At 43.6% G+C, this 16362-nt stretch overlaps 1 protein-coding gene across 1 annotated transcript in view; it reads right to left on the bottom strand.

Annotated features, from left to right (window-relative positions):
* The window catches only part of FAM227B (family with sequence similarity 227 member B), a 629863-nt gene that overhangs the window by 331697 nt on the left and 281804 nt on the right, over positions 1-16362 (bottom strand). The window contains exon 4 of the mRNA XM_086958267.1: positions 13354-13428. Coding sequence (XP_086814393.1) covers positions 13354-13428 — 75 coding nt within the window. The remainder of the gene's footprint in view (positions 1-13353; positions 13429-16362) is intronic.

Raw genomic sequence — 16362 nt, 5'->3', positions numbered from 1 at the left:
GCCTTGCCCTTCATGCGTCCAACGTAGCCCACAAAAAGTTGATCGTCTGCTTGCAAGTTCTTAGTTCTGTCCAAATAAAAGCTCACCGCTCTTTTAGGATTCAGGCGGTGAAGTCTCTCCTCCTCCTCCTTGGAAGGGTATGTGGGAGGATAGAATACAGGAAGAGTTATGGACTACCCTAGATGGAAGGGAGTAACCACCGTAGGCAGAAAAGCAGCCCTGGTCCTAAGGACTATCCTTTCAGCATGTATGGTTAAAAACGGGGGTTTTGAACTGAGAGCCTGAAGCTCACTCACCCTCCTTGTTGACGTAATAGCCACAAGAAAGACCGTTTTAAAAGACAAAAGCCTCAAAGGACAACTATGTAAAGGTTCAAACGGGGAACCCATCAAGAAAGTTAAAACAAGATTCAAATCCCATTGAGGCATAACAAAAGGCATAGGTGGAAACCTATTAGTGAGACCTTTAATAAAACTCAAAACAATGGGAGATTTAAATGAAGACGGCTGATCCAGCAAACAAAGAAACGCCAAAAGAGCCCTCAAATATCCCTTAACACTGGCCACAGCACATTCTTGCTGAGCCAAGAAAAGTGAAAACTGAAGAACATTCGACAAGTGGGCCTTTGAAGGATCAATGGATGTCTCTCCACACCATTTAACAAATCTTGACCATCAATTAGAGTAAATAGACTTAGTGGAGTGTCGCCTGGATGATAAGATAACATCCACTACATCCAGTGGGAGAGGGAAGGAACTCAGGTTGCCCCATTCAATCTCCAAGCATGAAGGTGCAAGCTCTGGAGGTGGGGATGTAGAACCTGCAAAAACACTTCGAAAGGAAAGGAGGGTCTCAGGGAACGTTTAGAGACCAGCACGGATAAATTCCCCAAATATAACTTATGACAACATTAGCAAATCCGCAGGTCTACTGAGTAAAACAGGACTTAATGAAGAGGCTGAAACTCAATGGTATTGTCGACAAAGGGAGAATGTAACTTGAATTGACAGTACTTACTATCGTTTAGTAACATCTAGATTGCCTGTTGGCACTTCTGTAATTCATTCAAATCGTCTATACTTTGAATAACCATCTGTATCTTTTTTAATTACCCCGTTAGAACTAACAAGATTTAAATATGCCATTATTATTTAACAATACTAGTATTTACTAGTATTTGCCACCAGGTGGAATTTTGATTACTAATGTGTAATACTTTCTAGCAAATATAAGGTGGGGAAGATCCGATTACAGCACCGCGGTGAATGAGAAGGTTGCAGCGATACTACATTTACCATTATTCCCACTAAAAGATCGTAGTTCTGAGAACAACATACACCAGAAAACTACAATTCCCTTAATTCACATGACGAATCGGTAGTTCTATACCGAGTGACTTCATTACTGTGGGCACCGGAGTGAATTATGCATAACACCTGGGTTAAGATTCATTTTAAAAGGAGAGCTGTACTTTGAGCGTTACCTCCACATACGGCTCAGTTCGGCCGCGAGGCAACGACGGACAGGTAAGGCTCCCACTCTAAATGCGGTAAAAGATGTTTGCGGGTTGACTGCATGTATGTATTTAAACCTTTTCTTCTATATAAAAATAACTGCCGCTCTAAGCTACTTTCTGCTTGTTCCCTTTTTTTTGATTAGCACTCTTGTGGAGTAGCGGCAATGTGATCTTTCTTTGTAAAACCTTGTTGAGTTACGCTAATTCACATACTAAGAAGAGCTTCAAGGGGTTACACTATAGGTTATACAATAGAAAATGGTATAAAAGGAAAGAATGGAACACAATTTATGAGAAGAGCACATTTAATTACCCTCTTCAAAATTCATAATATTTTAAGGAATACATCAAAACGTTTTCAAAACATACATGCATGAGGCACCTGATCAATGAAATAAACAAAAAAAATGACATATCATAAGATAGAACAAATCTATATATACAAGATAACATACACAATAACTCTACAAGAATAATTCTCACTAGTTTCCCCCTTGAACTTCAGGGTAAACCACTTGGAGGTAGTCCATTTAGTGACGCCTTGCCACATGTAATAATGTATAAACCCTGTCCTGAGGAGGTCTAAGAAGAAAAGGCTGAAACATGGTCACGGCAACACTTCTAAAGGAGGAGTTGTTGTAATTTGAATAATTTGTACATTTGTAAAGTGCCACACCGGAATTTGGTCCATTAATTTGTCCCATCCTAGGTGTGTAACCTGGACTACCTCCAAGTGGTTTACCCTGAAGTGCAAGGGGGACACTAGTGAGAATTATTGTAGGGTTATTGTGTATGTTATGTTGTATATAAAGATTTGTTCTGTCTTATGTCATATTTTTTGTGTTTATTTAATTGATCAGGTGCTTCTATGCATGCATGTTTTGAAAAGTTTTGATATATTCCTTAAAATAATATGAATTTTGGAGAGGTTAATTAAATGTGCTCTTCTCATAAATTGTGTTCCATTCTTTCCTTTTATATCATTTACTGTTGTATAAATTTCGTCCCATACCTAGGTATAAGAAGGTGATTTGGGTATAAACCTGTTGATTTTGACGAAGTTACACTATAGAGCAAGCTTGTCTTACAAACTACTAATACCCTTTAGTAATAACCATTTATCCAGATTGTTTTCCGTACGATATTGCTAGACGGCTCAGCATTATTCTGATGGGGCTGACTAACTTCGACACAACTGTTTAGATATACGCACATTTTTACAGATCGGAGAACATGCCGCTTCGACACCACTGAGCAGGATTGCAGCACATAGTTTGCCTATAGAAATAATTGGCTTTTTATGTGGCTAACCTCACTAAACAAATAGCCTCAACATAGGCTCATCTTATGGGAGACGAGCATACCAATACCTTCGACTTATGAGCCTATTGAATATATTGTCAAGATATAAAATCAAGAGTCTGATTCTTTGTATGTAATAGGCAGAGCCTCAAGTAACACAATGTACTACTTTAATGACCCACGTGCCAGAGAGTTTTTTCTATTACGATCTTTCCATCTTGTGTCACTGATTATTGATGGACACGCTTAGAAGCACAGGTCTATAACCACTTTTTTATGCCCTCTCTCCCCCCCCCTCTTTTAAACACTTGATTATTCACAAAGCAGGTCTAGGATTGCAAGATTGAGTGGGAGGTCAGCTTTGAGATGAGTCTCCTACACTGTATTTCACTACTAAGTTCTTTCTTCTTCCTTAGACTGGGGCCTCTTTTCCTGAGCTGTCGCCAGGTGAGGTGGGGTCATCTCCTCGTCAGACATGGGTGAGAATAATGATTAAGATGTTTTTATGCATATTGTGGGTGCAGATATGTACTGATGTAGATTTGCTATGTATCTTGGTTAATGATAATATGGCTGCAGATTACTTTTCTTTTTTGTTTCTTATATTGTTTTTCATTCTTTTAGGTGCAACTTGCATCTTATGTTGGACAGAGATTTTGAACACCTGAAAGCCAGGTTATATGGTTGTATTGATTCCAACCTTATAAAAGACTTATCATTTCGTTATTATTTTTTTCACACCTCGCAGTAGCAATATATGGTTCTTGTGGTCCTGAAGAAAGCCTAGGAATAATATTCCGTATGGCTGAAACATGTAGACCTATTAATTACATCATTACAGTTATTATTTAAAACTGTTTGCACTGTTTTTAGTGTAGTTAACAAGAGATACTCAGTAAACATATATTTCTCTTAAGACCCATTTTTAATCTCACTCTCACTTTTCACGCACTGTGCCCATCACCCTTTTAGAACTGCCCCTTCACATCAGTGATATTAGAGAGAGGTATCTCTCTTGAATTTCTCCACTACATCTAAAAAAACATCAATGAGCTCCCTTCTCAGTGCATGAAGGTTGTAGCCCTTGGCTACACTAGCGTGTTGCCAGGAGGAGACCCAGATGATGAAACATGTCACCTCGGTGAGTGATGGGAATCCATCCTTTCTAAAGAATTTTCCTCAGTAAATGGCCTCCTTTCTGAGTTATATCCTCCCTTTGTCGACAATACCACTGAGTTGCAACCTCTTCATTAAGTCCTGTTTTACTCAGTAGACCCGCGGATTTGTTAATGTTGTTGTAGGTGTAGAACCTGCCACTCCAACTGCGAGAGGAGGTCTGCCCTGAGAGGGAGACGGAGCGGCGGGTGCGATGAGAGGCAAAGTAGATCTGTGTACCACACCCTTCTTGGCCAATTCGGGGTGATCAATATAACTTGGGCCTGGTCTTGGCGAATTTTCCTCAGAACCCGAGGTATCAAGGGTATGAGAGGAAACGCGTTAAGGAGTTGTGAGCTCCAGTTCAATTGAAACGCATCTCCCAAAGCTCCCTGCACCGGATACTGAAGACTGGAGAACAACGGGCAGTGCGTGTTTTCATGAGTGGCAAACAAGTCTAACTGAGGAGTCCCCCACATCTGAAAGATGTGATGAACCACCTCTGGAAGAAGCCGCCACTCGTGATCAGCCGAGTAATGCCAACTGAGACTGTCCGCACGAACATTTAGCACACTGGCTAGATGATTTGCAAACACACAAATCTGATGCTTCTGTTCCCAGGACCAGAGTCACAGAGCTTCTCGACAGAGATGATACGACCCTACCCCTCCCTGTTTGTTGATGTACCACATTGCGGTAGTCAGGGCCGGTTCTACCATTAGGCAAGCAGGGCGGCAAAAGGGGGAGGGCGGCAAAAAACACGAGTTTAGGAATCCCCCTAATAATAATAAATAGCTAAGGATTCAGAAGGAATAAATCTGGAGAAATGTATGAAAAAAAAGCCCAAAACAGTGTCTGTCCTCCGTGAAAAAGACGATGGGAATGTACACCTTTCATTTCCGGCTGCTCGCATTCTTCCGATAGTCTTACGTTTCAGGGCAGATTAGCGCCAATTTGAAGGCTTTCCGTCTGTGTCACACATAGACAGTTTTTAAATCAAAATATCGGATTCACCGTCACTGACAAATAACACCTAAATAGAGAGTTCCTAATTAGAAAGAAAATGAAGAGATGTGGTGTAGCGGGAATTCCGTTCTCCTACAGAACTGTGCATAGAGACCTGGAACCTCGGTGAATTAGGATGGCCCAAAACTCACCTCAGTACCCAAAATCCCCTTACCGAGCTAGCTAGAGTGTCTCATTAGTCATAACAAACTCCCAATGCTTAGACAGACCAGAACATGAACTTAGATTACCTCAGGTATCGTGGAACACATGAACACTCTTTCGTTATATGATCATTACAAACCAGAACGTGGAGTAAAAGAGGACACGTGCATGTTTGAAATATTTATTTACTAATGCAAGGTTCTCAAATGCAGTATCTTGTACAATACTAGCAAACATATTATAAGCAACAAAGTTATCAGCATAGTTACTAGTCCATAAAAGGCGAATGGTGAAAGCATATTAAGATGCTGTAATGAATAGGAATTAACAATACCTAATTCACACCCTCCCTATTTAGCATAGTATTTTATATCTATGAAGGTCTCATTTGGGTTTTAGTAGGGCGGGCCCATACCTCAAAATCTCAGTGGCAGAGGATCACATCATCTTCCACCAGCTCTCTGCATGTGAAGCACCATCAAGTGTGTGTAGTGTGTGTGCAGCACAACAATATAAAACCCGCCTAGAGCCAGATTTTGGCAGCAGCATGTGTGTTATGTCTATGGACGTGCTAAGATCAGACCTCACAACAACATCGTGTTTAGTTATCCTTTCAGCCTTCAGCACTCACTGTGCAGACAGTGTACCGAGCAAAACAGATATCAGAGCAATAACATATTATTTCTCAAGTAAATCACGAAGCTCTTCTGGGTTGAAAGCTAAATCAACAATTATGTGTCGTGTGCAAAATGAGGCAGAAAGGTAAAATGGCGTTTAAACATTTAATAAGCTCATGCTAACTTAACACAGTATATAGAAACGAAGTAGCTATATGACAGTGGCGATGTGAGGCCTACACAAATGTCCACTCCGATTCATTCAGCTCTAAGTTCCAGGGAATCTCCGTCCATCCCGCTCACTGCAATTTCAAGTGCTGACCCCAGGGAGTGTTAATAGTGGACTAAAGTGGAGTGGAGAGGAGGCCGACAGTGGAAATTGCCGGTGTGAAATCCATAAGCAGACCCCATGGCCCGAGTTAAGTAAACATGACAAAATTGTGGAGAAAGGGACCAACATTTCAGAGGAGGATAGTCTGCTCAGCTCCTCACACTGTAAGAGAGGCCTTATTTACAAGGCAGCGCTAAGTGGCTTAACGCTGCCTTGTAAATAAGGCAAAGCCCCTATCGCCACAGGAACGTCAAAAAAAGTGACATGCCTGGGGCAATAGGGGCTTGTAAATATGCTGCATGTTTTTCTAAATATTGTGGTAGAAGATTTCAACATAATACCATGGCTCTGAAGTGGATAGATCAGGTAGGGAGCTCCCACAGCGGAAAGATTCAAATGAATACTTGTGAGTGTGATACTGCAATAACAAAGAATCGTACCAATTCGAGGTAAAGCTACTTCCATATGTTGGTCAGGTAGAGGAAGCAGTTTGGCAGTATGCAATACTCTTTGTCACTTAGATGCTTAAACAGCCGAGAATATAGGGTGTTCTATCACTATCTGTTTCATAAATTAAATCATCTGCTCTCACATTGCACCTATCACATGTTTCGTCTTCACAAGGAACGCCATAATTAAAAAAAATTACATCGGACATTCTCCTTATCACCCCTCAGTTGGAATGTCCAAAAAATGATAACATCCTTGAACCGAAAGACAATGTGAGCCTTTAAAATATCGTCTGTCCCCGTTGAAATTAATTTGTGGTCCCAGCGTGTCCCAGTGGGTACACGTTCACATGCCACCGCCATACCGGAGTTTGTCACAATGTGGTACCATTTTTAGGCTCTGCTCTCAGAGTCCAAGCGGCTAGGGAAATGAAGGGCTGCATCGAGCTGAAGCCATGGAGTATGTTTAAGTGCTATTATATACAGAGCTTGCATAGTTCTGAAGAAAATAACATATGTAAACCTGTTCTACTTCAATAGTATTGTTGATGTGTTTTATTGTTTAATGTTGAATACAAGTTCTTTTTATATCTAATGCATTCATTCTTGTAGCCTGGGGGAGAGAGTGATGGTAGTAAAAGGGAGAGTAGCATTTTTCAATTCTTGCCTAGTGTGGCAAAACACCTAGAAATGGCCCTGGTGGTAGTGTTGTCCATCAGGACCTGAACCGACTGACTGCGAATGGAAGGAAGGAAAGCCTTTAGTGCTAAAGTATATCCCGCAATTCCAGAAGGTTGATGTAAAGCAACCTTTCCTCTGGAGACCAAAAACCTTTGAACTTCAGATCCTTCAGATGAGCACCCCACCCCAGAGTGGAGGCATCTGTGATCACTGTGGCTACTGGAGGATGAGACTTAAAGGGCTTCCCTTGAGTCAGGTTGCCCTGCACACTCCACCACTCCACCAAGTCAGCTCCGCTGCAGCTTCTCTGGAGATTCTGACTGACTCCCTGAGATCTCCTTTGTGTTGATACCACTGCCTGCGGAGGCCCCACTGGAGTGCCCTCATGTGCCAGCATGCATGACTGACCAACAGTATACAGGAAGCGAACAGACCGAGCAGGAGAAGGACCTTCAGGACCGGAACAACCGCTCCATTGTGAAATGAAGGAATCATCTCCTGAATGTCGAGAATTCTTTGAGGAGGAGGAAAAGCTCGACACACAGTAGTATCCAAAACTGCCCCGATGAACAGGTTGCACTGAGAGGGCACCAGGTGAGATTTGGGCACATTTATTGAAAAACCCAAGTTGAACAACAGATGAGTTGTTGCATGCAGATGATGAAGCACCATCTCTTGTGTCTGTGTGGATCACTACTGGCAGGTCCAGCTTCTCGTTCTCCGTCCCAAGAGGTCTTACCACCGTGTCCGCCCAGCACCACGTTGAGGTCAGGCAGTCTCGGCTCTCCGATCTCTGGTGGTGCGGAAGAGGGAGCTGCATCGATGGCACCGGTTCTTCGTTGCAAAGTAAGTGTCTCTCCAGTCACCCACAGCTTCTCTCTGCCTGTTGTGACCCCCTTCCTCCGCCTGTTGCGTCTCTCCTGTGGGCTCCCGCATTCAATGGGTGCCGTGATATCTCCTCCTTTCCTGGTGCCATTAGGCAGACCGATCTTCCTGGTCCCACGTAGCTCGGCCCCACTGGCCACCGGTCTCCTAGTCTCTGTGCTGGGCTGTTACCCTTCTAGCATGGCCAGCTCTCCTGATGTTGGGCGTGGGCATGGGCGCTGGTGGCTGTCATTTTACCACTGACCGCCGCGTCCTCCTACGGCTCAGTAAGCTCTGCAACCCTGCTCTGATTCAGCAGGAGGATGTCATTGTGAGCTGCCCAGTGTGCTCCTGTGGTGGAATATGTGCTTGGATGCCAGAAGCGACGTTGTGAAATAGTTTAAAAATGCGCCCGGTATGGAGCCCCAGCACAGCACGACCACCATCGTAGCCGGCTTGGCCACGCCCCCAGACTTCCTCGGAGATGACATCCTAAAAGCAACAGTTTAAAGATAGAATCCCCTATAAAGTATCTCAACAACATGGAGAGAGCCAGAAAAACGTTACGTGTTGAAGGCACGGAAAAAATGGAACTGATGTCATAACACCGAGTCGCGAGCGGAGCTGTGGCATTGTGACGTCCTTGTCGGCGTGCAGAGCTAGGAAAAAAGTTTCCACGGAATGCTGGTGCAGGGGATATTCATAAGCTGAGGATTCCACAATCAGATGTATCAATCAGATAAGAGGATTATTCATCAGTGACACACACGTCTCAACCACACCTTGATACTCCAACACAGTTAGAACATCAGGAACGGAAACTTTAGCTTCCCGCTGTATACCGGGGTTGAGCTGGTGGCATAGACAGCAATGGAATCTTGTGTGGGGGAGAATCTTTATCCCAGCCCACTTGATTATAGTACACCACCGGTGCAAGGGCCAGAGCCCACTCAGCTGCAAAAGCCTCTGCATGCTCCTTGGGGACATAACGCGAAAAACTCTGAAGTATCACATCCTCCCCCTTGATGCTGTTAGTAACAAATGGTGGGGGCCAATCCTCCTCTGCCAACAAAATGTTGTAAGAAGAGGTCAGAGTCTCCCAAAAAATCTCTGTGATTACACGCTCAATGTCACCTTCAATTTGAAAAAACTATATTATACAGTCTAGCGGGGGGCAACTCGGGTGTCAGCTGTCTCTACTGTAATGAAAGTTTCAGTTGCTGTCGCCTCCAGACAAGGATGCAGTGCCTCCCGCACTATGGTAACTTCTGCTGTACTGTTGAGCAGAGTCACCACCCAAGTCCAATCCAGTAGTCGTGTTCTCACGGTCTGAGGCACATCTCGCTATTAAAGCAGCAACTTTTTTCTTTTGAAAAGGAGGCCGAAAACTATGTTGATCTTCTTGTTTTCCCTTGACCTCAAATTGACGAGGCTGATCATGTCCCTGTGGCGCAGGATGAATCTTGCCATGATCTTGGCGATTCCCACCACCGACTTGTGAGCCAGATGTGTCCTGTGAAGAACGAGGAGAACGCTGTTCAGGGACTTGAAATCTATCAGGAGTCTTAATTTTCACGCTGTTGCACAAGGCATTAGTACACTCAGAAGTGGCAGGTGTCAATTAACCAGCACTCGAACCTTGCTTCTGTTGTTGCTGCCCCTGTTTCTTATTTTTCCAGTTCTTTTTACGAAAGACTGGACGCCCGTCTTTATCAGATTAAGCCTTTTGTTGTGTTTGAGATTGAGTTTGCGCCCGAGTAAAAGACTTAACTCACAAACTATTGAGGCCTATGGTTTTGTAAGCTTTCACAATAATATTTGGTAATTTGGTTTTGGTTTGTCTGCCTCAGGGACAGCCACCAAGCGGTTCGCCACTTGAAATCTTACTGCATCGCCCTTGACATTGGCAAGGATCATATCAGCAACCACGTCGAACACCCCCACCAGCCTCATCTCCAGCTCCACAGCCATTCTGTGTTCATCTTGAACACGTTTAATCACCGAGGGGAGTACAGTCATTGAGGGAGTGCCTAAACACTTTGAATACACAGCTGCAAATACCCTACTGCAGGTGTTACAATCAGCTACCTCAGGAAGTAAGTCTTTAAGGCAAACTTATAGTCAATATCCTGTGTTTTTCCACAGGAGAGGAATTAGAAAAAACAGTTTCTGCTGTCCAAATTTTTCAACAAGCCAATAAGGTAAATTGTTCCTATTTTGTAGGTGCTTGCCCATTACAAAATTAACCATGACAGGACTGATGATTACACCACGAGGTCCAGCGGGTTGCATAGAAACGCCAGGAGGTCCCACCTGGAAGTTGCGCATCATGAACTGTATAACAGCTCTATGTATGTGTACTGAAGAAGTATGTAACATGCAAAGTTCTGCCAGCGTTGCTGTTGTCAGCCGACGGAGGTGAGGGGTATACCCAGCCAAAACAGGCCATGTGGCCCCATCTATCCATAAAGGGCCCAAATGGATCGGCGTTATTGGGTGAGGAAGAGTGCCATTAAACCAAATTAGGTGTTGCCAAGCAGTAAGTAGAACTTCCAGAGCCCAATAGGGATAATAAGCATTAGGTAGGGCCGTGGCAGTGTATGTATGAAACATATTATCTGCTCCGTCCACTGCCGGAAAGGTGACCCAAGAATAAAACATCTCGAAGCGGTCAGCTGCATCAGCTTCAACTACAAAAATCACTGCAACACCAGCATTAGGGACTCTATTCTGGGTCAAATAAGCTGTGAGAGCAGTGCGACTGTGAGGCGGAATATCAAACGCCATCACAAGGAAGAAAGAACAACAACTTAGAGAGCGGCGACACAATAATGCCTTAAGAATAAAGAGAAAAACCTTTTTAGAACTTCAAGCTTGAATGTACCTATAAAAACATCAATATAGGAGGTCACACCGTCACAGCTGTCTCCGGAAACGGAAGTGAGGGTATTGTGGACAAGCACAAGCACAGATATACAATTGCCCCTGAAGGACAGGCACCCTTGAAACAGGGTGCAAGAGTGCCTGCGGTGGAGCTAGGGAGCTTTTTTAGCACAAGCACACGGGGAATTGCAGGCGTGCGCTGTATTTTTGTAAATTCATCACAACCCTGCGCTTAAAAAAATGTTGAAGCGTTTTAACCAGCTTTGGAGTAACACTGTGAGCCCACATTTTATTGTAAATATCCTCCCTAGTGTGAATCCAGCTTGTGGTATGCACGCTACATACAGCTATATATATTACCACTTTTACTTGTAGCAGCAGTAGTAGCAGCAGCAGCACTGGCGTTATTATCGCTGATGTTTTGTGGTCCTATTATTGTTGATGTCATTTAGTTACTCAGCCTCTGCTCAGCCTCTCACCGAGTCGAATTCTCAAAACTATCAAAACCATCTGTGTATCCAACATGTGCGAATAGCTATTTTTATAAGGCTAAATCCACATTTTGGATTCACCAAACATGCATTAATACTTGTAAAAATCTTTACTGAAACATAGTTGCCAATCTGGTTTGACGAGTGAAAATTGTTCTTTTGGGGGCGTGGATACCCCGGATAAAAAAATGTAGTATTCAGAAAGGTTTCATGACCTATTCCCAGCCAGAACATAATGGCCATTTTACGTCTGTGAAGGGCTAAAGAAAAATTACATCCAAAGTAGAAAAGGCATGAGGATAAAAGCATTTCTCCACAAGAAAAGCCAGCGTTGGCAAATCGTATAGCTCTGACCTGCACTTCGATTTATGAGGCAGACCCATTGGCTTTGGCACGTGATCAGTGGACTGGTGGCAGCATGAGAAGGAGCGACCAAGCTTAGTAAACAGCAGTGACCCATCGAATGAAAGAAAAGGAGCCAGCTACCAGGCATTCGGAAAAGCAGCATCGACCGTGCAACAAGATGAAATAGACCCCCTGTGAGCTGACAAGCATTGTCGCCCCAGTAACGGGAAGAAAGGGCGCCCCCATGCACATTGAAGGTTACAAGGCCATACGGAGCTCTTTGACTAGGACTTTGACTTCTCAAGACTTTGGGATGACCATCTTGGAGCCAGCACACCCTAATGTAAAGCAAAATGGGAGGCCTTACTAGAGTGAAGCTTGTACTCGAGTGCTGACAAATACAATGGAAAAGTGCACGCTGCACGAAAAATCTATATTAAAAATGATTGCGTGGTGCATCATGGATGAAATGCGGATTTGAATGTGTGATGATTGGAAGTATTTTGAAGACATAAACAAGTCCATCATGCATTGTAACTGAAGACGAAAGGACACTACTGAGCAGCCATTAGGAGGTGGCATTTTCTATGCTGGAGCCAAACCCTACCTAGATTTGAGTGCTGGTCACATAAAGAGGCAGACGCCTTTTTTTGGATTAAAGTTCTCTTTAACCAAATCTAAAAATTACACTTGGAGAAAAAACTGAAAGAAAACTCGTGAGTGCAATTGCACCAGTTCGGAACTATACGCAAATATATCTGTTTATTTGCTCATGCGTCAATGAAATCACAAAAAGAATTCGAGTAGAATTGAGGGGAAAACTGTGACATGTATAACATTTTTTATTTAAAATATCATTAGGCAATCGAGAATGCTACTCGTGCTGTCAGATACAAGCCTGTAGATCACAGCGAAATATGTGCGTGAGCTGCAGTTTGGCAGAAGGTTCCAGAACTAGTCTGTCAGGTCCCTTCCTCTCGCTCCCAGACATGTTAACTAATTACAAGGAAGACATAACACACAACAAAGTGTGTGGACTGTAATAACTGTGCCCAGAACGCCTCTAGTGTGTGAAGAGAACCCTTAACCACGTGGGTGCATCTGGCCTTATTAGATTAGAGCCCACAGGCCATTAAGTCTGACTTCACTTATATAATTTTCTGAAACAAGCAACACAAAGAAACAGCTTGGTTGGTTTTCAGACAAACACTGTTTTTCCCGACAGTGAGGTTTATTCTGCAACGATCGTGTTTGAAGTCCGTTTTGGAGTACACAACATTATTACCAGCTATTTACGATAGCCAGAAACCATCAACGGACAGGAATGAGAACAGAGCAGGGTCTGTAGCTGTCGGTGAAATCAGTAGACTGCAGAACGTGACGTAGATCTCTTAACTCTTTCTTTTATCAAAAGAAAACACCTCTGTAAACAGCATGAATGGAAAGGTATATGTTCAACTACTTCACTGAAACTATGAATACACTGTTATTACAGTTCAGACAACGTTTTGGGAGCGTTCATGTTTGTTTAAGTCAAAGAAACACCAACCTTTCAAAGTGTCTATTTACTTTTAGTTTCTGTTGTTCAATTTCTCCAATTTCCCTTCTAGTTTTATCTTGAAGACTGAAATAAAACACACATAGCATATTACTATTAAATACGTGCATGCGGTTCTGATATTGAGACAGATTTATTAGGATTAGTTTCAAATGATTCAAATGTTTATAAATCATGATTCAGGGAATGAAAACCATTACATGATATACAGCAACACACGACGTGACTTGTGAGTGCTCCATTAAAAGAGCTAATAACTTTCATAAGTCAAAACATTTCAATAAATGTACGAGTTATACATGTTTAAAATGTGGCACTAATCTCCCCAATCATTGATTCTATTCAGCAACAGAGATGTGAATTAACTAGCTGAGATTTCTTCTCAAGGAGGCCTGATTGTAGTTTAATTCAAATTATAAGGTGCTGGTGCATGATTTCATGAATGCATTTAAAACGCTTTTAAGATCTTAAAATTGGTATGACTTTCAGTGATTATTTAAAGTGCTACAGATTGGGTGGGGAGTCCAGACTGTTATTCAAGCGAGAGTTGCAGCAAACAGATGTAAACTTGAGCAGAGCAAAATGGTGTAATCATTATTAATGTACGATTTAGATAACAGCGTGCTTGAGAAATCTTCTAGTGGAAAGGGCCCAGAGTGCTGGGGGGTGATTCCAGGTTTATTAGGATATACGTTTTTGAACATTGTGTAGGCTATTTTAAGTTTTTAAAGTATTTTAACGAATTTCCTGCACCTCATTAAAGTGGTTGCATTGGCTTGGGAAATACCTACGGAGGATGCCTCTACACATGTACGGACCCCCTTCGTCTTAATATTGGTTTTAGTAGGGCACTCCTTGCATCGTCAAAAGTGGGGCAGCAGCACAGAAGGTGCAGCCATGAATCTTGTTCGAATTTGCATAATCTGCAGACCCTCCTTTGTCTTGATTGGCCCATACCGGGTTAAAATCTACTATTGGTAGGCCAAGGAGGTGCATGAACACTATCCCCCAGATTCATCAATCCCAAATTCTGTGATTTCTAAATTGCGAGAAATACCGAATCGCAATTTAGAAATCGCAGAATGGGATTCATGAACAAATGCGATTAATAAAAGCGAATCGCAATCGGCTGCAATTGCCAATTGTGATTTTGGCAAAATCGCATACAATTCGCAGAATCGGCCGTTTTCCATGTTGAAATTGCGATCTCGCAATTACCGAAATCGCAAATTGCAATCTCGCTAATTGCAAGATCACAAAACCGGGAAGTCGCATTTCGAGCACAGTGATGACATCACAACAAGGAAGCAGGCAGTTCCCTCTCTCATTCTGCATACTGAGCCTGAAGTGGAAGCAGCACTGTCCAGAGTTCCACTCCAGACCACCTTCAGCTCAAAATCAGGAGACACCCCACTGCAGAAAATGTCCCAGGAAGCAGCAGGGAGCAGTTCCTCAGGAAGGAAACGAAAAATCTAATTCTCAGAGCAAGAATTGGAATACCTAATTGAGGGAGTGAGCAAAGACCATGACCGGCTCTTTGGGAAGGACTCAAGGAGAGGGCCTGAGGCGGACAAAAGACTCATTTGGATGTGCATCCGCGCCAAAGTAAATTCCGTGGGAGTGACCCAGCGCTCAATAGATGAATTAAAGAAGAGGTGGTATGACCTCAGAGGGCGTGCCAAGGAGAGGATTGTAGAGAGGCTGGGGGAGCGTGTCGCAACAGGAGGAGGAGAGCCCACTGTACCACCCAACACCCCACTGGAGGACCTCGTGGAGGACACCCTGAATCCCGAGGCATGCGTGGAGGTAACCCGGCTGGACTCCTCCCGACCTACCCAGGAATCCCAAGGTAAGTGCCATGCGAGTGCGACCCTGTCCCCTAACAATGGCCATGACCCCAGAGCAACCCATTAGAAACCCCAGTCATGCAGCCCATGCAAACCAGAAAAACCCTATTGCATTGTGGGACATGCAGTCTGACCACAATTTCCATCTAGCCCCATACAGCCAGACCTGTCCAGTGAGAGTCAATCCTACAGCCAGTCAGGGAATGCCAGCCTGCATGCATGTAGCAACCTTCCATGTGCAAGATACATGTCATTAATCAACGTCAACTTTACATCACAGGTGGCGCTGAAGAACCCAGCACTGATAGTGAGGCCCTGCAAATAGATGACAATCCTGAGGACACCGAGGGAGACGTCCATCCTTCCCCTCAACCAGGACCATCAGGGCAAGCAGCAGCACCAGCAGTAGTACCACCACCTGCCCCTGTGGACAGGGCCACCTCAGCAACAACAGGCGCGCAACAACCGCACCGTGTGACACCCATGCCAGTGGCACTGACAACAATAGTTGCAGCACGGAAACAAACACGGCGCACAGCCACTGTGAGAACACAGTCCAGCGGACTGGTGAGGGAGCCGCACGACACAACACCACTGTTGCGTTCTAATCTAGGACCCTGATCGATACTGTGACCTTATGACCCTATTCGGCTATAAATCCATTTATTCCCTATATTGGCATAACCGTTCAAGTACAATATTCAGAAACTCGTCTCTGGCCTCACACGAACAGAGCCACATTCCAGAATAGCTTTCTCTGCCACTTCCTTTGCAACCAATTAGTGCAATGACATAGCAGAAGTTACTATCTGAGATTCCTAGACTGACACTCCGAGTTCTTCAACAAGATAAAAACTCAGCAACCTGGAAATCCCCGCTTGCTGTGTTTTGATTAGTAATAGAACTCTAATGAGCACTGATAGACGATCACTTCCTAGTGACATCTTTATTGACGTCTTATGTCCAAAAACTTACGTCAAACAAGGCACCTTTCAGGTATAAATATTACCAACGTTGCCTTAAGAAAACGCTGTCTGCTGTGTTGCTATTGTTTTCGCTGAAGCTATCAATGCCATCGCTGCTGCAGAAGCTGCCATGCTGATGATACCATAGCTGCTATCGCTACTGCTATCACTGCTAACAAGCGAACGAT

This window comes from Lissotriton vulgaris, chromosome 2_1, assembly GCF_964263255.1.
Source record: "Lissotriton vulgaris chromosome 2_1, aLisVul1.2, whole genome shotgun sequence".
In the NCBI taxonomy this organism is placed as follows: Eukaryota; Metazoa; Chordata; class Amphibia; order Caudata; family Salamandridae; genus Lissotriton; species Lissotriton vulgaris.
The sequence above is the reverse complement of the archived record's forward strand: the minus strand, read 5'-3'. Positions and strand labels throughout refer to the sequence as shown.